The 25,822-nt window shown below is 36.8% G+C and overlaps 2 protein-coding genes and 1 long non-coding RNA gene across 3 annotated transcripts; all 3 read left to right on the top strand.

Annotated features, from left to right (window-relative positions):
* Positions 1–3,107: 3,107 nt before the first annotated feature.
* Positions 3,108–8,861, top strand: LOC131307160 (endo-1,4-beta-xylanase 5-like). The gene is made up of 8 exons (XM_058333569.1): positions 3,108–3,195; positions 5,573–5,619; positions 5,785–6,007; positions 6,134–6,297; positions 6,403–6,501; positions 6,768–7,184; positions 7,326–7,688; positions 8,414–8,861. Exons 1-8 carry the CDS (start codon positions 3,108–3,110, stop codon positions 8,786–8,788), a joined length of 1,776 nt encoding a protein of 591 aa, XP_058189552.1. The 3' UTR covers positions 8,789–8,861.
* Positions 8,862–12,984: 4,123 nt separating this feature from the next.
* On the top strand, positions 12,985–14,876 carry LOC131307732 (ADP-ribosylation factor-like protein 8a). The gene is made up of 5 exons (XM_058334391.1): positions 12,985–13,103; positions 13,203–13,235; positions 13,340–13,461; positions 14,069–14,230; positions 14,541–14,876. Exons 1-5 carry the CDS (start codon positions 13,041–13,043, stop codon positions 14,656–14,658), a joined length of 498 nt encoding a protein of 165 aa, XP_058190374.1. The 5' UTR covers positions 12,985–13,040; the 3' UTR covers positions 14,659–14,876.
* A 3,364-nt stretch (positions 14,877–18,240) lies between these two features.
* On the top strand, positions 18,241–19,540 carry LOC131308177 (uncharacterized). Its single transcript, XR_009194365.1, has 2 exons — positions 18,241–18,480; positions 19,192–19,540. It is a non-coding gene; the product is annotated as an uncharacterized LOC131308177 (long non-coding RNA).
* Positions 19,541–25,822: the final 6,282 nt, after the last annotated feature.

The raw sequence follows: 25,822 nt of genomic DNA, 5'->3' as shown, positions 1-25,822 counted from the left end.
GAAGTTTTATAGAATACAAAAAGGATAAAAGAATGTTAAAAACTAGGGGGCGATTTGGTTAAGATATGCACGAAAATGGCCATTTTGATCAAGGCAAAGTTCAACGGAGTAATTATTCTGGGTTTCCCGAGTACCATGTGCCAACGTGATAGTACTCGTAACCATTTAAGTAAAGACAAATTATCGGACATTACTTTGTTGACGACCGCAAGAAATCATATACTTGGAGGGTGTTAGGAAAGTGCATATTTGGATTCTTTTGCTTGATCTGTGGGGAGATAGAGACTGGTTTGTTTGCCTTCCAGTGCACTTCTTTCTTTTTTTTTGTCTATAAAGTATTGACTTGACTTGGCTTCCAACACTTTGTCGTATGGTTTTATTTTTTCACTTTCGGTTGTTTATTGTTTTTTTTCCTCGGGAAATTATTTTCATTAATTTTTGGATATAAAAACAAAGATCAAACGGGCCAAAGATGCATCGATAAAATTAGGACTGTGCACGGTCTGGACCGAATTCCTAAAAATCATGTTGTAATTAGCCTCTTAATTTAGCTACTAATTTCCTAGATTCGCAACTATAAAAAGTACTAATTTGCACCGTCTCCCGTAGTTTCTGCCACTCCCACCCGTGCCATGGACTTTTTAGGCTACAAAATAATTGGTGAACAAGTCCAAGCTACGGGTCCCATTGACCAGAGATTTAACTTTGGCAAGTCATTAAGAATGATGCAGCGGTGTTACGTACATGTCCACCGCACGATTTTACTACTCTCTTTTATTATTATCTTAATTTCAACATTCGTCTCGACAATTAATGGTATATTCGGATTTTAAAAAAATATAAGAGTGGCAATCAATGGTAACTCTTCCTCCTCCAAGGAAGAGTTATTTTTTAAAATCCACACAGTTAAGATAAGAGCGGTGGAGGGAGCCGTAAAAAGTGAGCGGTGAGTTTTTGTTAAAAATGAGTTTGGCCTAACTTAATTGTTAGGGTTTTTCTCTTATCAAAGTTTTTTTGGCTGCTTTCTTTTAATCAATTTTTACAAGATTTATGTCAAAATCTTATATTATATTATATTTTTCGTCTCAACGAGAGGAGTCAGAAAAGTATAAAAACATAGACTCGTATTCTATCCGAATTTGAGCTAATCGTGAGCTTTTAAGTGCTATTTTAAAGCTTAATTTTTAGTTCTGACTTGATGCTCAGCAATGATTGAAGCTTAATTATGAGTTAGATGATGACTTTGTGACTTTGTCATCAAAATTAATTGGGAGGGTAACCGAGTGGGAAATGGTATTTCAAGAGGATTACCGTGTGGAAAAAGATGTCTTAAGTTAGAGCAAAATCAGAAGAAAACTAGATTTACTTGGTGCATTAAAAGTCAGCTAAGTACTACACTATAGTCATTCTTTCATGAAGAATAGAAATAGGGGAGGGTTGGCCAAGTGGCCAAACTTTTTGATCTGCAAAAGTAATATTTATTGATAGAAAAAAGGGTATAAGGATTCTAATCAAAGATTGAAAAATACAGGTAATTAATATTCCTTTCATGTCATAATGTTTGTCCGGTTTGTAAAACGAGAAAGTAAAAATAATACAATTTTCGCAAGAAAAATTCAAATTTTTTCCGATAATTCACTAGATATCGATGAATCCTTTTAATTTATAAAAAAAGTTTGAATTTTTTCTTGAAAGAAATGAATTATTTTTTTACTCCTCCTTTTGTGGATTGGACAAACATTTTGGGACGGAGGAAGTAACAAAACCCAAACACTTCTAAAGGGACAAAGCCCAAAATACCTGTAGTGGCCTAAAAAGCCAAGTGACCAGACTTAAGAAGTATTTAATTTGACTTATTTTTATTTAATTTGAATTTTTATTCATGTTACATTAGTTTTAATTAAGTGAAGAATTGTTTCTAAAAGCTGAAAAAGTTCAGTAAAACAAAAATAATCTAAGATACGTAAACAATTTTTTTTTTTTTTTGGATATTATATTTTGTGTGATGTGATTCATATTCTTTTATTTCTTAATCACCTTGTCGAGATAAATGAATAATTTAAAAAATAAAAAACAAAATTAACAAAAACTCAAGAAAAATATGCTAAAATAAATAAGTTCGGCCAAACTCCACCTAATTAATAATCAAGCACGTCGTAGTTGTCCCGTGGCTACAAATTGTAAACAAGGTTACAAGCTATACATAGAAACTACCAAATTAAATGATACTAACGCACGCATGCTTCCGGCCGGTTTGTTTGATTGAATATATAAGTGCAAATTGAACTATTTATCCAAGGCTATCACATATTCAGAATTCAGCTTTTACTTACAACTCAATATTATCAACCCAAGACTCTCTCTCTCTCTCTCTCTCTCTCTCTCTCTCTCTCTCTCAAATGTCACTCTAATGAGTTGGTGAATTGAAAGTTGTCCAAAGGTTGGAAACACATTGATTTGTGTCAAACCATTTTGGTTGATTTTAGATCAGATATAAAAGAAGAGTTTGTTTCCTTCAACAAGCCACCTCGTAATCCCACCTCGTGAGTATAACTTGGGGGACCATCCTTTAGATCTTCGTCTATATATATAGTATGTGTTTGTGCAATCAAGCCAGAACATTACTTTAAATTGCTTTATAAATTATATCTCTACTATATATCCTCTCCTGTCTTTTAGTTGTTATTAGCTTACTGCTACAACATAAGTACTCTCTCTCTCTCTCTCTCTCTCTCTCTCTCTCTCTCTCTTGTCTTTTACTAGTTGTTATTAGCGTACTGCCACAACATAAGTACTCTCTCTCTCTCTCTCTCTCTCTCTCTCTCTCTCTCTCTCTGTGTGCGCGTGTGTTAAGCTAATAGTTAGTATATCCTTGTAAAATCCGGAACTTAATAATGTACCATTATTAATTAATTTAATTTAACTAAAAGGGGTGTGCACCCTTTTTTCCCCCCTAATACTTCCAGTCAGGAAGGGGGTTTTCAGGCTTGAACCCAAGTACTTTTTTTTTTTTTCCCTTTTGGGTCTGGATGACAATGTTTGCTTTGGCATGCATCAAGAGCGATATATTTCATCCGTGTGTGTTCGAAACTCTATTTTGAAATCACATGGTTATAGATGTGTCTTACGTTCATATGTCCTCGGAGTTTAATAATTTGGTTATTTGTATTATCTGCATTCTGCATATTCCTCCTGGTTAGGCTTTCTTCTTTGAGGGAGCCAATTATGTGCAATTATTTAATTAACAAGTATGTAATTTTGTATATATATATATATATATATATATATACACATATGGGGCGGTTCCGGAGATACTTAAAAAACCCTTAAAAAAAACCCTCCAAATCTTAAACTCATAGTTCCAGATCAAATTTTGATGATCTGAGCCGCTCAATGTGTTCAAAATGTGATTTTAAGGGTACCCGCAAGAAACTGGCAAAAAAACTAACCGGGAAGGGCTTGATTTGAGAAGTTTTTTAGTGGACCGTCCAATAAAGTTCAATAAAAAGCTGTTCGGATGAAGCCCTTCCTGGTCTTTTTTTTTTTTGCTGATTTCTCGCGGGCACCCTTAAAATCATGTTCTGATTACATTGAGCAGCCCAGATCATCAAAATTCGATCGAAAACTTGGGGTTTTTTTTTTAACCGCGCCGATATATATATATATATATATATATATATATATATATATATATATATATATATTTGTATGTTTCGATACATAATTTTTCCAACTTCTTCTCTGAAAACAACTTTATTGGTTTAAGCTGTTTTGGCAAAGCTTTTTTTTTTTTTTGGTTAAATGCTAAAAAAAAAATACAATACAATGGTGCTTCATTGGTGTAATGTCCCTTTTGGCTCAATCATCAATTCTCTATTGTTGGAGCAAAGCAGTTTAGAGATCAAATTATTGTTGGGGATGCGAAAACTTGGGCAAAACCAAAGCCCATCGCTAGCTAAATTTGGTACCATGCATATAGCAAATGGTTTCGCCAAAATCTGATTGGCTTATCAACCACGAATGGAGCTGCGCGCTGTTTGATGTCCTACAAAACTATATGCACGCCAATGTAGGAACATATATTGTCGGGAGCATGATGTCCTATAAACTATAAGTGTCAGAGCACAAGGACGCATACTCTTTCTGTTTCAAACTGTTTGTCTATTTTAGAAATTTTAACTTTTTAAGAGAACATACTTATTTCACTTTTCAACTTTTCAAAAATGCTTTTCAGCTTAAGATCACTCCATACATCCCAACTACTCCATCTTCCCTTGTCACTTCCGTAGAGAAGAGCCAAAAAAAGAAACCATTCATTTTTTTTTCTTCTCATTTTCTATTCAAAATGGACAACAATACGTGACGCGCTGGGAGAATATATAAGATGACCTTAATTATACTGATGTAACTCTTATGTAATGTGCAATGCAAAAGAGATATATATATGTTGCATGCCTTTTAATTTGTTGATCGAAATGGATTCAGGGCCGGGTGTGAAAAAGAAATCCCATCCAAAACAATGACGGCCAGAGAGAGAAACAGTCTGCTTCTTCTTCTGCTGCTTTCTCATATTTTTCTATCAGGTTTGTCTCCGGCCACTACTTGCTTTGCTTGTTTTTAATTTGTTTTCAAGTTTTGTAATTGAGAGAGATGATTCCAAAAACACTACTCCCTCCGTCCCGATTTGTTTGTCCACTTTTAGACTTTTATATGTCACAATTCGTTTGTCCATTAATTTGACTTTTAAATGGACAAAATTTCCTTTTTGCCCTTATTTTTGAAATAAATTAAATTTTCAAAAAATTTGAAGGATAAATGTTGAAAAATAGTAAAATACTTTTAGGAGCAATCATTATGCTTTTAGGTGAATATATTTTAAGGGTACATGTAGGAAAAGTAAAATAATTTTAGGTGTAATCATTCACCTATTTTGGCTAAATAATTCGAGAGGATTATTTTATTTAAAAAAAATTAGGATTTATTAGTTTTACGTCAATATTTTTGGGTTATGGTTTATCTCAATGAGAGGAATCGAAAAAGTAAACAAATATATTCAAGAGTCATGATTTTTTGAACAAAGACCAAAAGAATCCAAAAATCAATTTGTTTTGAATTATACTTGCTCAAGAAACTTTACAAGCTTTGAAATGAAAGTATGACAATAGCATTGATACGTACGGATGCCTTGAAGAAACCAATCCGAGGGGTGGAGCCAGACAAAGAATTGGGAAAGATTTCATTGTTCACATTCACATGCAGCACAACTAAAAAGTTAAGGGCAAGAAACACGTTAAAACTATATACGGACGGTTTTGGTTTTCGAATCGCTTGGATCGTTTTAGAGTGCAAAGAATATTCGCTTAAAAATTTTGATATTTGGGGTGTAGTGGTAGATTCATTTAGGAGAATGATGTGACAGAAATTTTCAGTAGCTTGGTATACCTTTCCTAATACAGTTTGTGTTCTCTTGAGGTTGTTTTATTTATTTTCTTCCGCTTTTAGTAATATTTTGTTATATTAATGAAATAAATTACCTTTTTGTTTAATACAGTATATTTTTGCTCTTTTGCAGGGTTGGAAGTTGAAGCATTGTCCTATGACTATAGTGTTTCTCTCGACGTAAATTTCCATACATCTTCCACTACTTACAAATTTTTTTTTTTCTTTTTTACTCAATATTTCAAAGTCGCGCATTAATTGCACGTTAAAGACCTTAAATTAGTTTGAAAAGAAATTTTCCCACCTCAAAATTAATATTTCCTTTTTTCTTACGAATTTTCTCAGTGTTTGGCCACCCCTCTCAAACCTCAGTACGGCGGAGGAATCGTCGCCAACCCAGAATTAGACCATGGCTTGAAGGGTTGGACTGCATTCGGAGACGCATACCTAGAGCAAAAAGTATCGAAAGGAGGCAATAATTTCATCGCTGCGTCCAACAGACACGGACCTCGCGACAGTTTCTCCCAAAAGTTTTACTTGGAGAAGGGGAAATTCTACACATTTTCCGGTACTTTGCTCTTCTAATTTATAGAAAACAGCATTGCAACATATTCGAGTGGACCGCGTAAATTGTTTTTCCTCGTTGTGTTCTGTTAAGGATGTGAATGAAATGTGTTTTGCTATTTGAACGCAGCTTGGTTACAAGTAAGCCAAGGAAATGCTAAAGTAGGTGCCATTTTCAAGACAATGTCTGGATTTCAACATGCTGGTTGGGTTGTAGCTAAGTCCGGGTGCTGGTCCATGCTCAAGGGTGGCCTCATTGTGAATTCTTCTGGCCCCGTTGACCTCTATTTTGAGGTTTTCTTTTTGAATTCTTTTTTATTTTGACCTGCACTCGTAACGTGCTAAAGTTTTCTGGGTTATTGGTTTCTTACGATTTTACTCATCCCCTGCCTTCTACAGAGCTCGGATGCATCAACCGAGATATGGGCAGACAGCATTTCATTACAACCGTTCACCAAAGAGCAGTGGAAATCTCATCAACGTCTAAGCATTGAGAAGGTAAAAAGAATCAAAAATGATTCTATCCAGGAAACCCTCTAGGAAAGCAAATGAACAATCCAGATTTAATGAGTTTTGGTTTTGAAGAGAAGAGTTCTGGACCGTTCATTTGTTTTCCCGGAGGTTTTAGTACTGTTTTGGGTGTCCTGGAGGTCTGAAAAAGAATTGCTAGTACCCTCTCTCATTTATTGGTTTCTATTAAATTTCGGGTTTTTCCAAAGCAAAAGCTTGCGACTTCAATATCAAAACTAATAAAATTTTGGCAGGCTCGGAAAAGCTCGGTGAAGCTCCTAGCAGTTGATGCCAAAGGCAACCCTCTAGCAAACGCAACTGTCTCCATAACCCAAGAAAGGCCCAGTTTTCCACTGGGTTGCGCCATGACCAGCTACATCCTGACCAACTTGGCCTACCAAAACTGGTTCAGGTCCAGGTTCACCGTAACCACGTTCGAAAACGAGATGAAGTGGGGGAGCACCGAACCGGCCCGGGGCCGCGAGGACTTCTCGGTGCCCGATTCCATGCTCCGATTCGCGGCCCAAAATGGAGTCTCGGTCCGCGGCCACAACGTCGTGTCGAACGATCCAAAGAACATTCCCGAATGGGCCAAATCGTTGGCGGCTGACGAATTTCGACTGGCTGTTGAGAGGAGAGTGAACTCCGTCGTGAAAAGATACGCGGGGAAGGTAATCTTTGGAAATTTTATAAGTTCTAATTCAAAATACTTGGTATGATAATTTGTTGCATGTGTTCGCTTCTTATGCACCATAATTTATTTTACGGATTTTCCGGCTCTAACACCAATTATTTTGATAAAATCCCAACAGGTTATTGCGTGGGACGTAGTTAATGAGAATATGCATTTTAATTACTTTGAAAGTGTTTATGGGAGAAATGCTTCGGCCGTTTTGTTTGGCAAGGTTCATGAGCTTGACAGAGGAACGACGTTGTTTCTGAATGAGTTTAATACGATTGAAGCGACGTACGATGGAGATTCTAAGCCGGACAAGTACCTTGAGAAGATATGGGAGATTCGAATGGGGGGTTATGTCGGGCCTATCGGGATTGGGCTCGAGGCACATTTTGGGGCCCCGAACCTCCCTTACATGAGAGCTTCTATAGACAAACTTGCTGCTACTGGGGTGCCCGTTTGGTTAACCGAAGTCGATGTCGCATCTGGCCCCAATCAGGTGACTAATTTGTTACATGCATGTCATATATATATGGTATTTTTTGATAGCTAGTTATCCGGGTCATGCGCTTGCGCACACCTTGATTAATTTTGAAATCCTGAAAGTAACTGACTAGGAATATGGTTGTGGTTTTCACATTGCAGAAACCTACACTACAATAGCCAGAAATTGAACCCCAAACTTTTTGAGCTAGAATTTCAATGCGTCTTTTTTAATTATTTCCTATTTCACCCCTCGCTATGGTAACCACAACATTCGCAATATTGGATACAAATGTTTCAACGGCCGGAGGACTAAAAAGAGTTGTATATTGTGTTAACACAGTTCTATATATATAGTAACTATTATTTTTACATGTGAAATTTTAGTTTCAGATCCGACATAGGTGCGGTGGCATCTCCTATGGATAGTGTTGTGGCAAAACGATTATGTCCTCGGCCTCCCTCAGGCCCATGCATAAATAGAGCAATCAAATGTTAATTCTATGGAAATGTTAATTTTCCTCTAGCTATAGTTAGTCTAATATATGGAAGAGAAAAGAACCTTAGGACATTCTAATGTCATATTCAAATTCTTTCCTATTTTTGTTTGGAGAACACATCTAAAACATTTCTATGATTTCTCAATTTTTTTTTATCAGCATGATTTCTCATTTCTTATCTCTTCAGGCTATAAATTAAGGGGTATATATCGTTCTTCTGATATTATTTTCCGTTTTTCAGGCTTTGCACTTAGAGCAGGTGTTAAGGGAAGCTCATGCGCACCCAAATGTCCAGGGGATAGTAATATGGGCGGCATGGCGGCCAGAGGGCTGCTGGCGAATGTGTTTGACAGATAACAACTTCAGAAATCTGCCCACCGGAGACGTTGTAGACAAGCTCATAAGAGAGTGGAGCCACCCCTCGGGGTTTTCCGGCACCACCGATTCCAAAGGTCGATTCGAGACTCGGTTGTTTCATGGAGATTATAAGGTCGCTGTCACCCACCCGAATGCGTATGGCGTTTCTTCACAAGTGGCTCGAGGGTTCAAGGTTGGATCAGGGAACGGTGATCAATCAAAGAAAAGGACTAGAAGACTGCATGTCAAAGTTAACTAGCTAGATTTTATTGAGATTCTTGCTATTATATTTGATTCTAACATGAATGGAATAAACATGGAATGTTTCGAAATTCGAATGTAGAACTAAGGAATATTGAAAAGGGATTATCAGCAACTAAATTGTTGTGTCTATCTGGGACTCTCTTAAGTGACTAATAAATTAGGCAAGAGGAAGATTTCTACCATACTAGTTATTTTCTCATGGCTAGATCGGTTTGAAACTTTTTTTCACGACCTTCGGCCCTCCCAAAAATGAAAATATGATTCTGCCATGATTATGAAACTCTATTTGGAGCTCGGTTTAGTCTTCCACCATTTTTTTTTTTATACCAAGAGATTTCCGTTTTAGGTGCGCAATATTGCAATGTAAATTACTTGAAACGTACCATGCACCCAAAACTACAAATATTAAGCGAGATAGAGCTTTTTCTTGCCGGGAGTTGAACTTGAAATTAATCTTACAAGGCGATGACATACCTTATTGATCGATATTTCATATTTGTAAACTGTTGATCTAACTAGTCTTCCGAACTTATCTGATGATCGGTTATCATAGAACTTACATGATCACATCATAAGAAGGATACATTGCAAGGTCTAACTCAAGTACTAATTTGACAATAACAAGAGTACTACAAGACTGATGATCAGGAAAACAGATTCATCTTCTTCTTATTGCCATAACCCAAGATACAGCAGCCAAGATCACGGTCATTGTAAATGAACTCGCTTCGTCGAAAATGGCAGAAAAGCGCATCTCTTGTAATTCCCACAGAGTCGAGACACACAGCCATAGCCCGTCAAGAATCATTAACAAGATGGCCATCGATCACTCTCTCCAACACGTACACGAAAGGCACTCTTTAGGGCCTCAAACTCCACACACAGAGAGAGAGAGAGAGAGAGAGAGAGAGAGAGAGGAGATGGCTACTGGTTAACTAGTGGACCTTTTTCACGTACGTACGTGCATGTTTCTACGTTATTTTGAAGGCGAAAATGAAGCAGTGAGAGAAGTATTGAAAACGCTGCTGATGGTTCGAGGATGCTTCCTTCTGTTTTGCGTACTATAGGTACGTACAATACAACGGGTCCCCCAAGGATCATATTTAAGCAGAGGAGGGTCCTAGGAAATTTCCTTAATTTTCTCAACGTGTACATATCTGGACTGTTTGTACAAATTCTGTGGTTTCCTTTTCTTTTTTTTAGACTTGTTTAACTGTTTAAGGCTTCGAATAACGAACCCAGCCGTTCGTATAGGCATCTTCTCGGTATTGTCGTCATTGTATTTTTACTAACCAGGTTTTCGGACTAGCTAAACTTTATTTGAGAAATAACCCCATGTAACCTTTAAAATATTTTGCAAATGGTATTGATATATAGCTTGTCTGGTCCATAGCTCGGTGTGTCAATCATAAATGACTTTTATGCGTATTTGGGAATTTATTAAGACATTGATCATGAGTTGTAAGATGACTTTCATGTAGATATGCGAGAAATGGTAGAGACACAAACAAATGCACAAACAGTACTTTTTTTTTTTTTGGACTCGGCCACAAACAGTACTTGTGCATGCACTCACGTTGAATAGGTAATCCACCAACACTGCAAGCAAACATTGCGATGGTGGAGGGTGGTGGAGAAGTGGATGGTAGTCATGGCGGTGTTTGGGCTAGGGGTGATGGTGATGGTGTTGGTGTTTGGGCTAGGGGGTGGTGGGGGCGGCGAGGAGGAGGAAGGTGGAGCGAGGGGTGGCTACTGAGAAGAGAAGTGAGCAAATTAATAGTAAATTTACAAATTAAGTGTGGTACAGAGAGATTAAAAGGGGGTGGCAGGGCCGGCCCAAGCACAAAGCTCAAGAGGTCTGGGTCTTGAGCATTCAAAAAATTTAAAATTTTAGGGACACTTGATATTTTTACTATTTGGGTTTGAGTAGAACTCTTTTTAAGGCCTAATAGAATGAAAAAAATGCATAATTGATACTTTTGCTTCTAAAAATGCAATACGAGTAATATTCAAGTGATACTCATGCGTTCTTGAGATGGAGGGAGTATGTATTTGCCTATTTGGAGACTTTGCTTTGTTCGGTTGCCAATTTAGTTTTAGTTTTACTTTTGTTTCCAATCATTACCCTATATATTTCTCCAATCATTACCCTATATCTCTAATTATTAATTTCATATCTCTTTCTATCTCTCTCCAATCATTACCCATAATTATTATCATATTTCTCTCTCTACCCACTACCAAAATTAAATTAAACTAAACTACCAACCAAACACAACCTTTGTATTTTATATTTGTATGTAATGATTAGTAAAATTTTATTTTACTAATCATTACCCTATATCTCTAATGATTAGTGAATGAATATTTTTTACAAGTATTTAGGCTTTTTTTCCCGAAAGTGACCGGCCCGTTCCTTCACTAGTTTTGATTTCAAGAGTTAATGACTTTTTTCAAGAGTTTATGATTTATGTTACTATGGAGGCAGTGTTACGGTAGTGTCATACTCATATAGTCATACTTGGTTAAGGGCAGAGAACGATTCTAGCCCTGCGGCCCTGCCTTGTTTTATCCTTTTAATCTTTTATAGTAATGGAACTAAGCTTTTTGAACTGGATCCTAGGTGTTGCATACTTCGTACAGAAGTTGAGTGAGAGTGATAAACTCACACAAGTCAAGTTATCAGGGTATTTTCAGCTAAGCTTTACCAATGCCTAAACCTGCTTAGGTCCTTGTGAGGTTGTAAATTGTAATATAGCTTTGTTACTTGTAACAGATACATAATAGGGTTTTAATTAGTTACCTGGCTTTCAATTATCGGTCTTGGATATTTTTATGCTAGCATAACTCCTAAGTTTATTTTTTAGATTTTTTCACTTATTTGCAAGAAAAGGGAGTCTTAGGAGGTTGGGAATTCTGGATGACCTTATATTTTTATGATCATGGCATTCTATGAGATAGAAAGATGTTACGAAGGATGACATTTATATGTAACTATCTTAAACTCCTAAAGATTACAGTAAGGGAAACCGGAAAGCTTTTAAGACAGTAGAGCAATAAGAAAGAACAGTTGTGAATTAATGCAAACACCCCTTGCCAAACCTAAAAAAAGGCCAAAAAGAAAGAGAAGGTTATTCATAGCCGTTCCCAGCAATGCTTCATTTGAATGTTGTTGCATCTAGGTCCTGTTTGCAGCTAATACTATTGTTCTTTTGATCGACCAAATGTTATTGTAATCAGTAGTTCCAATAAAATAGAAGTTGAAAGTGGAACTAAACCCGAAATTCGACTAGAAAAGTCCAACAAACATGAATTCAGTTAGTTGAAGACAGATCTTTCCCTTATCCTCCTTGTAATTTCTGGCACCCTTAACCTACTGCAATTTACTCCTTATGTACATGCCGCTTGCTCTATGTTACCAATGAACATGCCATTACAAACAAATATCCTTCATTTTATTTCAATGGAGCTACTTCTAACTTCCATGGTGAAGTCTAACTTCTGTCCAAAATGCACTCATTTATTGTTCTAATCTTAATTTGTAACACCTTTTATGGACCTCAAAACTTTCATTTTGGCTACACTCATACAGTTATAGTGGAATGATACTCCTGATTCACATTCCATAACTTCTCAAATTTTGTAATTAAGGCACATTCTCCTTGATTTCTTGTTTTTGAAAGGCATTCTCCTCGATTTCTTAATATAATTGGTCCAATGTATCCACAATTGTCACTTATAGGTATCTCTGGGCCATTAGTTTATGATGTATCTTCAGTTTTATTTCTAATTGTACCAAAAGTTTCTTTCCTGAATGAGCAAGTAATCCATACTTTTTCTTTTTTGTATTTTTTTATATGAGATCTTCTTGATCGACTTAATATCTTCCGCTCTGACATATAAGAGGTACTTCTTCTGGCATGGGGTTAAACCAGTTATAGCCTGCCGACTTTTATGCCTCTTATTAGTTATTATGTCTCTATGGGCAGCATTCCGTGGATCATATTGTCTAGTTGGGATATTTACTACTGCATTCTGTTTGGTTGGATTAGAACCTGGTTTTAAGTTATTAATTTTCCTTGCCTCTCACGGTACCCATGCAATGTTTGGTATCAAACAACCCCTTTTGCACCTTGTAAGTCTAATTTCGGGCCATTGGCACATTAAGCGGGTGTCCCAATAAACTGTACTTGTTTTGTTCCTAATTTCTGTACTTTGTGGATTGCAGCTTCTTCTTCAAGCAAGAAATGGAACTATCTCTGATAGGCCTTCAAAATGCAGGGAAAACGTCACTTGTAAATGTCATTGCAGTAAGTCATAATTCATCAAGATCTTTTGGGCATTTTTCCTTTGTGATTTCATACAATGTGGTGCTAATTGCTGTATGACTGGTTGCATTTCATTCCAAGACTGGTGGATATAGTGAAGACATGATACCCACGGTGTGTAATTTATATCCTTGTGTGGAACTTTAGCTAGAAGCTAATTTTCAGTATACTGGTGCTCCGTTGCCTGTTGTTTTGATTATTTTATCCCTTGGTTGCAGGTGGGATTTAATATGAGAAAGGTTACTAAAGGTAATGTGACCATAAAGATGTGGGATCTTGGAGGCCAACCCCGGTTTCGCAGTATGTGGGAGAGATATTGCCGTGCAGTTTCAGCCATTGTGTATGTTTTGGCCTTGTTTACTTTTTTGACTACCTTGTCTGTTTTGGTGTCACAATTGTCTCCCCTGCACTTTTGCGGTCTGTTTATTCTTTTATTTTCATTTAACTTTCTTAGAAACAATTAGTTAGCTTATTTAGCAAGAATGCACCACAGTACAAGTAAGTGGTTAGAGCAAGAAAGCAAAATAGCAAATGAAAGTCGGACAGTGAAATAAAGGCCAAGGAAGTCACACTGCAGACTCTACTATAGTACTTTACTACTTGTATTTTTTATGTTTTTCATGTTCCTTTTGTGTCCATTGTCTCTTTCTTTGCTTTTGTCGATTAACGGCTCGTTGATGTACTATGATAGAGCGGATAAGGTGAGAGCATGCCATTCAGCCTTCAAACTAGAATTAGTATGTTTTTGAAATATGCCTTTGGTTGCTTTTTGAAAAAAAGAAAAGAAATATGCCTTTGGTTTTGACTACATTATTATCATGTATTATCTTGTACACCATTGAACTTTTACAGCTGATTTTAAGATGAGGCATTGTAGAGGTTCAGTCAATTGGATCCCTCTAATATTTCACATGTTGTTTCTTACTCAATTTTTTATGGTCATGCAGTTATGTGGTGGATGCTGCAGATCAAGATAACTTGCCTGTTGCAAGAAGTGAACTTCATGACCTATTGAGTAAACCCTCGTTGAGTGGTATTCCGTTGCTGGTACTTGGTAACAAAACTGACAAACCCGAAGCATTGACTAAACAAGCTTTGACAGATGAAATGTAAGCATATACTCCAGTCACTCTAATTTGCCTTGCAATAAAGTGGTGCTCTGCCGGTTGCCATGTAGTTCATTCTGTGGTTCAATGAAACTTGAAATGATCTTCCCACTCCAATTTTAGCCACTCCTCTTTTTCGGTTCATTGTAAATGACTAAATGTGGAGTGAGATTATCACGTGTCAACAAAAGAAACGAAATAAGTACCCCAATAAATGCTGTTTTGGTTTTTAAGTTTCCAACATTCTCAGTTGTCGAAGGACTGCATGTCTATTCATCCTTGATTGTTGATAACATTGCTATATGTGGTGCAGGGATCTCAATGGCATTTCAGACCGGGAAGTTTGTTGCTTCATGATTTCGTGCAAGAACTCAAACAACATTGATACAGTTATTGACTGGCTTGTAAAGCATTCCAAAGTGAAAAACTGAGGCTCAGTTGTCCACCATTTTTATTTTTTGCGGACATCATTCTCTTTATGTAGATATAGCTTGATTCTTGGGTTGGCGCGGTTCATAGTGTTCGAACCGTTTTGTTTCTTCACGTGATTGGGTTGACATCTCTAGTTTATTTCTGGGTGGATATCCTGGATGATGGCTGCCAACCCCTATTGGAATGCAAATTTTCGAACCGGAACTTATGGTGTGCATAACATTTTATTACGTACTTTTGTATCCTATAGACCTTGTGGTTCATGTGATTTTGCTCCATAAGACCTGATGATATTGATACATATTAAGGGAGCTTCAGCCTTCTGTGCTTGGGAATATCTATTCAGTACATTTTCACCCACCTGGAAAGGAAAAACTGAAGGCCAACTTATGGGGTTAGTATTTTAGCAAAAGGTTATTTGAGAGTCAAATGCTTTGCAATGGAATTCTCCATTTAAGCATATGTCAAAAGTATTAATGGCCGTAGGTTACCAAACATAAGAATATGTCCTTGAAATGTTCCGCCTACGACGTTCGGCCTTCGTTATTTAACTATGAGAATGATTATTGTATTCACTCGCACTCATTTTATTGTCTTTATTTGTGTGAAATTATTAAATTATCCTTACTTAAGAATTCACTTTTTCATATCGAAGGCATTTATGTCATTTCACATGAATAAATACAAGAAAAAGAGTGCAAGCGGATAAAAAGTGCAATGCAAAAATCATTTTCCTTAATTAAACTATTTTGGCTACTTTTCTGCGTACATATATATATATATATATATATATATATATATATATATATCACATTTTAACCCAACTTGATATTTCTGATTTTTCGGAGCCTAGAGTGAAAATTAGAAATGGGCCATTTTTACTAGACCACTATAAATGGGTAACCATAATAGGAGGAACCCTTAAAATACGTGAATTTTCTGAGACCTAAAACGACCGCACCTTGAGCTAAAGGCTCTGGACCCATGTTTATAAAGATAAACGTATTCTGATCATACGTAAATTGGTATTAATTAATATTACTTTTATTATCATTTAATATTTTCCATGAGCTTTACAGAATTAGGCCCCTTTTGCTAAGGTTTATATTTTTTAACTACTTATTTTTTGCTTACGAGACAGATCATCTCTCATAATACAACACCTTTAATTCAAAAAATAAGTATTTATTTTTAAAAAAATACTTATTTTTCTTAGCAAAAGGGGCCTTAATGGCTCACATCATTTAAATGGACCCGACCCAGGTCAAAAATGGGCCGTGCAGGTATCCAAGGTTCTTAGGCCTAAAAGATCGCGTCCGGAAAGGCTGAGTTTAAGGTGGCATGGATTCGATCCGGTGTGGCCAAACTCATTTTAACTTCATTTCTCATAAGATAAATTCAATTCGATAACATACTAATCGATATCGAATCATCGTGATTTTTCTCGTATCCAGAGTTCCCACCAACCTCTACAGGATGAATAGCTCGGATTACTAAAATGTACCTGACCTTGGCCCAAAAACTACGTGGTTTTCTGGGACCTCGCATCTTAAAGACTCGAAGATGATTTCCATTTTCCTAATTTTCGTTCTCTTCGCGGCAGAAGAACCAAGGTATGGTGACAAACACCAAGTTTTAGTTCAATTAAGCGTTCCAGAGTTCTTCGTTGCCAATAATCTGAACATGAATTTGATTCGGTGATTTATCTCAACTTCTGAATTGCAATAACAGGTGGACTGGATTATCACTCTTCTGTTAGGGTTTCAGTGCAGTCCTCCACAATTTCCATGTGATTTTGTAGTTTATCGATCACTCTTCTGTTAGACTCTTAGAATTTGTGAGTTTGACTTGGTTGTATATAGAGTTTTGGTAATTCATGAGTAGTTTAGTCATGCTAGCTTCGATGGTTTGTACTCATTAGTTAGCTGAGTTTGGTTGGTTTAATTGTTGTACGTACTTGCAAGTGGCGGGGAAATCAGCTGCAAAGAGCTACTCCACTAGTACGTATTTTCCATGTTTGTTAGAAGATAATCTTTTATGATTACACTCCTTAAATTAGGGTTGGTAATAAGGAGAGGAGTTGAGTGGTTTGTACGTACGTTCTTCGATCTTTTGAGAGCTGTACGTATTATTGGTGTTTTTGGGCAATTTTATACAAAGATTGACGTGCCTACATGGCATCATCAGTCTTTGATGCAGCCATGAATTCATGAAGAATATAGTAATTATTTAATTAGCTCTTGATTAGGAAATTTTGTGATTTCATATTCTTAGTCTAGAATTATTTATTTCCGTACTTAGGTAGGTTGATTTGATTTTCCTTTTATTTAGTATCTTAGTTAACAAGGAAGTAGTTTCTTAATTTCAATTTACCTTTTTAGTATTACTGGGATTGATTATAAGTAGAGTTGTAAGTCTTAGGATTATTGAGTTTTTGATGATTAATTAAATTATAAAGAGTGTTCTCTTTTATGCCAAATTCTTTGGTATTATACGGAATCAACAAAGTGTTTGATGCCTTTATTCCTGGGGATTCTCAGACTAAACAGGTTTAGAGAAGGATTTCGATCTCCGGATATTTATTACGAATCAACGGATTTCGGACTCAATTTAGTAGTTCCATTCTTCATTAGCTTCCGCTGCATCAGTCTTCCATCAGAAGATTACGGATGAGTACAAAGTACTGCTTGTTTGTCCCTCAAGCATTGAATCCCTGTTAAATTAATTCCGATGACTTGTTCCGGTAAAGTTATACATTATCGATCGTAAGATGATTCCCGCTCATATACCAAATTTTAAGTTGCTTGCTGTTGTAATTTTGCCTAAGTTCATAATTTTCAATGTAGAGACCAAACTGGGGTACAATTTTGCCGCAAGATGGAAACCATGCCTCCTTGAAGGCCAGGCTTTTTATGCTTGTTACGTTAAATTGTTGTCCTTTTGGTTTCAAGATTCCGTATTTTCTGTAGTCAGCTTAGTTGTTAAAGATCTATGATACATGATACGTATCTTACGATTTGTGTCATACATGTTCCACCTTGTATTTTTTTTGTATAGAAATCCTATGATACAATCGCGTATCTTATGATTTATACGCGTATCCTAATATGTTACGTATCTTACGATTCCTCATTGGAAAAAAAAATCCGACCTTATTTCAAAAAGCGGAATCTCAAATGCATCAATCTAAGTTGTTAGTCTAATTATGACATGTTTCAAACTATTTGATAGAAATTCAATCTCAATGTAGGGGACTTGTATAGAAGAAAGAACCATACTTCAATCGTGTGTTGCCTAACTTTTCTTTTCCTTTGGGAAAATTTTGCATAAGTCCACTATAGCAATTTTCAAACCCATCTAGTCCACTTCTAAGTTTCATAACCCCTTAAGTCCACTAGCCTACAAAAATACCAATATACCCCAATATATGTAGCCCTAATCACTATATGTAGCCCTATATATAGCCCACTATATGTAGTTTCTTTTCCATTTCCTTCAAACGGGGGGGCGAGGAGAGAGAGAGGGAGAGAACAGCAACAAATATCTCGTCGCCGTCGCCGTCACATCCTGTCCCTACCGATTACTCACTGCCGCCGGTTCACTCCTCCTCATCCTCGCCTGCTCGCCGCGGTGCACTCCTTCTCCTCCTCCTCGCCGCCCTTCGTCACCATCCATGGCCGTTACCACCATGGCCGAGTTCCCACCCTCCATCACCGCTACCACCGTCGCCGACACCTTAATCATCATATATCTGTTCAAAACATCAGGTGCCCTTCCAAATCGTAACAAATAACTCGATCTTCGTCGCCTTGTGTCCCTCAGTATGGTTCTTTGCATTTGAAGGGTTTATACACCAGTAAAAGCATTAGAGTCCTGTTCTTCCTTTCTTTATCCTTCTATGTGAAGGGTTATATATTCAGATCTGTTACGGTTTTGTTTTTTGTACGTTTGTTTAGCTACTGTTGGGTACCATATATGGTTATATGTTCAGATATGTTAGGGTTTGTTTTTTGAACTTTTGATTAGCTGCTGTTGGGTAATATATATGGTTATATGTTTAGATCTGTTAGGCTGCTGCGCGGACCAATTCATATAAGGTTATTTATGGTTATATATATAGTTATACATGATTATGGTTGTATATTTATGCATACATAAATATATGGTTATATATTCAGGTCTATAAACGGTAGTTCAATTGCACTGAAACTGTTTCTTTGCTGGCTTTGGAATGTTTTTTGTACTTTTTTTGCTGCTATTGAGAAACATATATGGTTATATATTCAGGTCTATAAGCCGCTGTGTGGACCTATTCAATAACGTAAATTAGCAGTTTATTAGTTTTTGTGTATAAATATATGTTAATTTATTTTGTACATATAACCATATATTATGAGATATATAACGTTTAGGTTTTCGTTTAACAGCTGATATTATGAAACATATATGGTAATATACGAATTCTTGAATCCTTTTTTTAACATATAAAGCTATGTGTTTCCATTTGTTTAACTTTTTTCTTATATGTGAAGAAATGACAAATCCACAAGAAATAGGAGTATGGTTTCATGAAGTGCCTAATCCAATTTATTACAAATTGGAGTATCACCACAATGACACCGTGATAGTGGAGTTTAGGATGAACTCCAACCTCAGAAGAGCCCTCCACATCAAATCCTTCTACCAAAGGTATCTCATGACGTTGAAGAGCCACATTAGGATCGTTGATCCTGACAAGACAGCCAAGAATATTAGATTTAGAATTTTAATTTGGTTAAAGTCTTTTGGTGTAATTTCTTTGTCTTGTTTTCATATTGCTATTCAGAAGACTCTGAATCCGTTTTGTAAATCTATCGATCAAATTTATAACTACGTAGTTGAGCAATAGCAGACTCTGAATCCATTTTTTTATTTATTTTGAACACATATGTTTTGATTGGCGGACGTAATGGTTTCAATGATTGATACTTGTTAAAACTTGAACATATATATGCACAAACATATAACCATAGACAGCCTTATATGAATTGGTCCGCGTAACGACTTAACAGTCCTAAACATATAATGTTATATGTGCAGCGATAGAGTGGGTGAATGGTTTCAATAATTGTCACTTGTTAAAACTTGATCAAATAAATGCATAAACATATGACCATAATAATATATAACCATAGACAACCTTATATGAATTGGTCCGCGCAGCGGCTTAACTTTTAAAAAGGAGAATGTATAACGTTATATATGTACAATAACGTTATATATAATGTATCAAAAAAGGAGAATCTTCGACAACACTTAAAAAGGAGAATATATAACGTTATATATAGTGTTTCAGAAAAGGAGAATCTTAGACTGTTATATAACTTTATATTAGTACAACTGATTTCAAATAAAGAGAGACGAGAGAGAGAGATACTCGTGATTGGCGTGATTTCAAAACTAGAAGAGATAATGGAGAGATAATGGGCTAAATGGATGGGATTTGAATGGATGGGTAATTCTGTCCAGTACTAATTCTCTTTTTAAATGTAGTGAATTTTATGCCTTACTAAATACATATTAGTGGACTTAGTGGGTTAGAAACTTGATTAGTGGACCTAGTGGGTTAGAAACATGCTATAGTGGACCCTATGCCAATTTTTTAAATTTTATATCTTAAATTTTTTTTTAAATGTAATCATAGTTTGTTGGTGTTATTAGGTGCATGACTATCTACTTTTTAATGAAGAAATTAAATAGGCATCTTAAATAGAAGACTTACTTAGGTGTGCATCCTAGTATGCTTGAATACTTATGTTTTCATCTTCAAATTGTCATGTTGCGCTATTATGCCCTTGGTTATTAGTTACTATTGTATTTTACATATAAGGACGTTCCTAATTTTTTGGGATTTAGTCATTGGTGTCGGTGTATATTAATTATGATTAACGTTATTGAAGCATAAACTAAATTTAATATTTTTGCGCAAGAAAGTTAAGTCCAAACAAGTTCAATTGACAAAACTCCAATTGATAAAACTCAAAGATGGAAGATATTATTGAAGAATATATAAATATCTAGTTTTTGGAAACTCTAAAATTGCTCTAGAAAATATCCTTGTCTAAAAAAAATTTGTGAGAATTAGTCACACGTGTAATTCTAGAATTACCTCAAAATTTATCTTGTAAAATATCTTTGTACTAGAGTCTTCCATGGAGTAGTATAAATAGAGATGAGTTCTAACCGTTTTGTATCAAGCAAAAAAAAAATGTTTGAGTTCAAGTGTAATACAAATACTCTCATTCCCAACACTTTGTCTTTAGTATTCTTCCTCTTTCTAAAATATTGTCTAACTAAACAATATAAACTCATACTCTTGTGTTCTAACCGGCGGCACCTAGGCGCCATGATTTCACCTTCGACGGCTTGTTCAACGGATAGGGAGATTTGACGGATCTTGGTGACGGAGGCCGTCTTAGTGGGGCTCGGCAAAGTTTGATTGCCTTAAAAATATTTTTTTTAAATATTTTGGAAAAAAATGTCAAATAGGCCTAGGCGCTTGCCGGCAGGTCGCTGCCCGACTAGCGTTGAGCACCATGTAGAACACTACGATCTATACAATTTGAAAAAATGATACTCGATACGTATCATGATTTGGAAATATTGCGGCGAACCCTAATGGCAAATGAGTTGGAGATGCTTTAAGAATATACTCCTAATTAAGGTGGGGTTGGTGCATGTGTAGATGTTATTTAACATTTCCCCAGGATTGAGAGCGGTCTTTATTAAGGGGGTGTCTCTGGTAGTGAAAAATTTATAGAAATTTATGTGGTTGAAAAATTGTTAGGTGTTTTCGGTTCTGAATAAGTTGTTGAGAATTTTTTGTAGTGAATAAATTGTTGATGGGTATGTGAGTGAAAAAAATTATTGATAAAAATATTTTTGTTAGTGAAAATGAGAAGAAAATGGGGCCTAATTTTGTTGGTTGGGTGCATAAAGTAAAGAACGCGTGGGTTGGGAGCAGAAAATGGCATAAGCAGTGTTCCCCAACATCGCCCAAATTGTTCGTGGCCCAAATCAATGGCGCGAGCAGATCAAAAATAAAAAAAAGAATGGCACGAAACAAAATATGTTAAGACACGAAAACAAATATAAGTATATTACTCCAAAGAGATAGTAAAGGTGCAGAAGCTGTGGGGTTTTCACTTCACATTCACACTTGTCCATCTCTCTCTCCCTACATTTGAAAAACGATCCTGTATCATGATTGAAAATACTGCAGCAAAGAGATTGAAGCAGCAAATTGTCAATGCTTTGGGGTTACAGTTGCAGGCCTTTCCTAGTATTACAGTTTCTTCGGAAGCTAAAATTTCAATCCTTTTCGAGCTGGGTTTTTGGCAGGATTCACTTTGTCCCTTGCTGGGTGCTGTTCTTGCTCAATTTTGCAACCAGCGAGAGTTTGGGGTGATGCAAATATAACTAGAGTCTGTACAAGCAAATGCTTGGGGTTTTTTTTTTTTTTTTTTGCTGGTTTGGGATCTTTTTTGTTGTATAAGCATGTCTACTTGGTTTTTTTTTTCTTTCTATCTTGTTATGTAAAGCAAACCAAACAGGGGATTCTGAGAATCAAACTATTATGAGAAATTTATAAAAATGATTCTTCTAGTTTCACCTGAGTTTCATTTTCGTCCTCCAAGTATCATTTGCAACTCTTTTGACTTTCAAGTTTAATGTTCTTACCAAGTTGGTCCAATTGATAACGTCTGTCAGCCAAACTGGACGTAAAAAATCAAATTGAGGGCAGATGTCATCAATTGGACCAATTTGGTACAAACTGCAACGTTCAAACTACCATCAATCGGGTTTTTTCCATCCAGTTTGGCTGACAAAAGTCATCAATTTGACCAATTTGGTACGAAAATCAAACTTGAAGGTCAAAAGAGTTGCAATTGATACTTGGACGACGAAAATGAGGCTCAATTAAAACTAAGAGGACCATTTATATAAATTTCCCAACTATTATTGATAATGTGTTCAACCAGATTGACTGGTCGCGATGGAGAATTTCAATAGTTTGTTTAACTTAAATCTTGGCGGTCGCGAGGAATTCAAGTGAGATTATATTCTTTATACCACATTGCATATTTTCTCCCCACATTACCTTCTCATTGATATGTGCCGCTATGTTTAACTTAATGCAGTTAGGCATTAAATCCCGTCATAAAATACAATGGCTATCAATTGAGTTATTCTGCTGCAGCTTTGGGGTTGACTTTTCTTTAGAATATAAGGGCCCATGTTCAAACTAAGGTAAAATAGTGCACTGAATACAATGGCAGTGAACGAGTCTGCGGCTTCTGATTTGTTTATTCTACTATTCAGGAATGAATGTGTGTCTTACTTATACCCATGTGTGAGGGCGTGAAAATCCGACCTCGACGTTCACCGATGATTGACCAGTAGCATAGCTCTTTTTTGAATTCCATCGTCGGAACAGTACATCGTACCTGCAAACCGGAGGGGGGTTCCTCCGAGTAGAGCCTCCGACGAGCTAGTTAGTACTTGGGGAAGATAAATCGAAACATAAAGCGGAGAATATAAGCCATTTTTGTAGGAGAGGAGAGTTGTGTTGTGTTATGTGTCTTAGTTTGAGGGGAGAGCCTTGCTTATAAAGAGATGAGTGAAACTTAACGACTAAGTAAAGGTTATTAATAGAAAGTTGCTATAAATGGAAAGTAAGGAAACTAAGGGAGTAAGTTATGTAAAAAGTGGAAAGGAAGCTTCTAGAAACTTCTAGAAGACGACAACTTACCGTGTCCACATACCGAGCAATAGTAGTACATCGCGAGCAACCGTATACTTTACCGAACGATAAAGATGTCTGTTGAGCTGGTGAAATACTCCGAGCAACATAAAGAACCTTCGAGCGATACAAAGAGCTGCTGAGCGATAATAAGAACTGCCGAACGATAATAAGAACTCCCGAGCGAACTGAAGACAAATGTTCGGCAATACTTGTGGGATAATACTTTACTTGTTGAAATCATTCGGTTGTATTGATGTGGTTTTGGCAAAGTAATAATTTACAGTCCCAAAAATACGAACAAAGATAACACCTTATGGTCCTTTCGAAATATGATGGTACCCCATTTGAACCTTATGAACTGAGGGAAATTTCGGCCCACTACACCATGGTTTTTAGTTGGCTCTGGATCAGATTACGATGGTCAAATACTTATCTCCAGAGAAACAAATTTTCTTCCTTGACAAATGCAGCTCCATGTCATTATCTTACTCTCTAAGAGAGGAGGCATATTAGGGCTGCCCTAGAGAGGATGCAGAACTTGAGAACCGTTTAAGTCTTGTCTCGTATGTGATTTTATCTAAGTTTACATGACACCATGGTCGAAAGGGAACTCCGAGAAATGAATCAGGACCTTTCGCGCATATTGAAGCAAGAATAATACCATTGCTCACTAATTTGCTGTCGATTCCCAAAACTGATTTTTTCTTCTTGTGTAGTTCTACATCCACAACATGCCTTTTGTATCATAGTAATATCATTTACGGTTACAATTGCTGTCTATTTTGCTATTTGTAAATTATAGAAATTGCAATAGCTGAATTGACTTCCCATAATGCACAGGAGGATGGATGTTGATCAAATTCTTCTATTGTGAGGAGCTGTTCCAACTTTGTGCTTCTAGCCATGGTGAGTTCCTTCCTTGTCTATGATCTAGTGCGTGTTTTTGGTTTTTAGGCATGGCTCAACTAGACCCTTCCTTCGAAAGCTAAAATTGGTTGGAGGGGTAAAGTTTTACTGATAGATTGAAATAAAGACACGATTGAGAAACTTTGCAGTGCGCTTCTCACCAAAGAGTGAGAGATAAAAGTAGAATTGCAAGGGGCATTCCGAGAATTGAACTTGGGACCTCTCGCACCCAAAGCGAGAATCATACCACTAGGCCAAATGCCCAAGGATTTTTTTGGGTCCTGCACTGACCAGGCCATTAATAAGCCCATCTGGTGATACTTTAAAATCTTTGATCCCAATGGCATAAGCAAAAACTGTGCTTAAGTTTTCAAAGAGATGTATTTCGCCGTCTTCATTTTTCTTCTTATGTTTTCGTCTCTTTCTAATCTCTCCACCCATTGTGTGGCACTTCAATTCAAATGGAAGCTATTCGGTCAAGTCAGGGTACCATGTAGCTCATCAAGATCTTATGGAAGGTGGTCATTCCAAGCCAAGTCCCTCTTTCAAGCTCGGAAAGGAGTTCTGGAAGGTTTTGTGGAAGATGAAAGTCCCAAATAAAATCAAGAGCTTTTGGTGGCGAATCTGTTTGGACATTTTGGCAACCAAAGGTAACCTGTTCAAGAGGAAGTGTGCTAGAGACAACATTTGCCCCATTTGTGACAGCGGGGAGGAGAGCACTGATCCTAATCATCATATGCTTTTCATTTGCCCATGGGCCGACCTGGTATGGTTTGGATGCAACATTAAACCATTTGGGGATCTAGGGGGTAATGCAACAGTTGCTAAATGGGCAGCTAATATGGTTGAGAAACTGGGCTCAAAAGATGGAATAGAGTTTATGGGCAAGGTGGCCACAATTGCTTGGAACATTTGGAAAGGGAGGAACGACTACGTGTTCAATCGTGCGACAGTTAATCTTCAGAAAACCATTGCATCCATTCTCCACGCGGAAATGGAAAGTTTTGATACTCCAGTGATTACTACAGTCCATATGGATAACCCATCAGCCCAGGAGGAAGTTTCCAACTGGCGGGCTCCGGACTTTGGGAAGTTTAAAGCCAACTCGCTGTGGTTCTTTGTGGTTCTTCAGAATTGGAGGGGAAAAGCATTGGAAGGGGCAGCAAAAACAGTGAGTGCTTGCTCCAGCCTTAGAGGAGAATTGTATGGAATTAGAGTGGCTTGCGAAATGCTGCTTAGGTTGGGAATGAAAGAGGTTGAAGTGGAATCTGACAGCAGGCAAGTGATTACTCTTAGTGTCTCTGAGCTTGTACCACCGTGGAATTAAGCCTGTGAATGGACCGGATTCGATTCAAATCCGACAAATCCGAATCTAATAAGACTCGCATCCGATAGTGGTAAAAATCGGATCCGATCCGAAAATCCGAATCCGATCCGATATGAATTATTATTATTAATTCCAGAATATTTTT

The sequence above is a fragment of the Rhododendron vialii genome, chromosome 11a (assembly GCF_030253575.1).
Source record: "Rhododendron vialii isolate Sample 1 chromosome 11a, ASM3025357v1".
Classification (NCBI taxonomy): Eukaryota; Viridiplantae; Streptophyta; class Magnoliopsida; order Ericales; family Ericaceae; genus Rhododendron; species Rhododendron vialii.
The sequence above is the reverse complement of the archived record's forward strand: the minus strand, read 5'-3'. Positions and strand labels throughout refer to the sequence as shown.

Excerpts from the sequence above, each read along its gene's own strand:
- LOC131307732 (XM_058334391.1), top strand. The coding sequence starts at position 13,041 with ATGGAACTATCTCTGATAGGCCTTCAAAATGCAGGGAAAACGTCACTT. Across the intron at positions 13,104-13,202 it reads CACTTGTAAATGTCATTGCA|ACTGGTGGATATAGTGAAGA; the intron begins GTAAGTCATAAT and ends TTTCATTCCAAG. Across the intron at positions 13,462-14,068 it reads CGTGCAGTTTCAGCCATTGT|TTATGTGGTGGATGCTGCAG; the intron begins GTATGTTTTGGC and ends ATGGTCATGCAG.
- LOC131307160 (XM_058333569.1), top strand. The coding sequence starts at position 3,108 with ATGGTTATAGATGTGTCTTACGTTCATATGTCCTCGGAGTTTAATAAT. Across the intron at positions 5,620-5,784 it reads ACTATAGTGTTTCTCTCGAC|TGTTTGGCCACCCCTCTCAA; the intron begins GTAAATTTCCAT and ends GAATTTTCTCAG. Across the intron at positions 6,008-6,133 it reads GAAATTCTACACATTTTCCG|CTTGGTTACAAGTAAGCCAA; the intron begins GTACTTTGCTCT and ends ATTTGAACGCAG.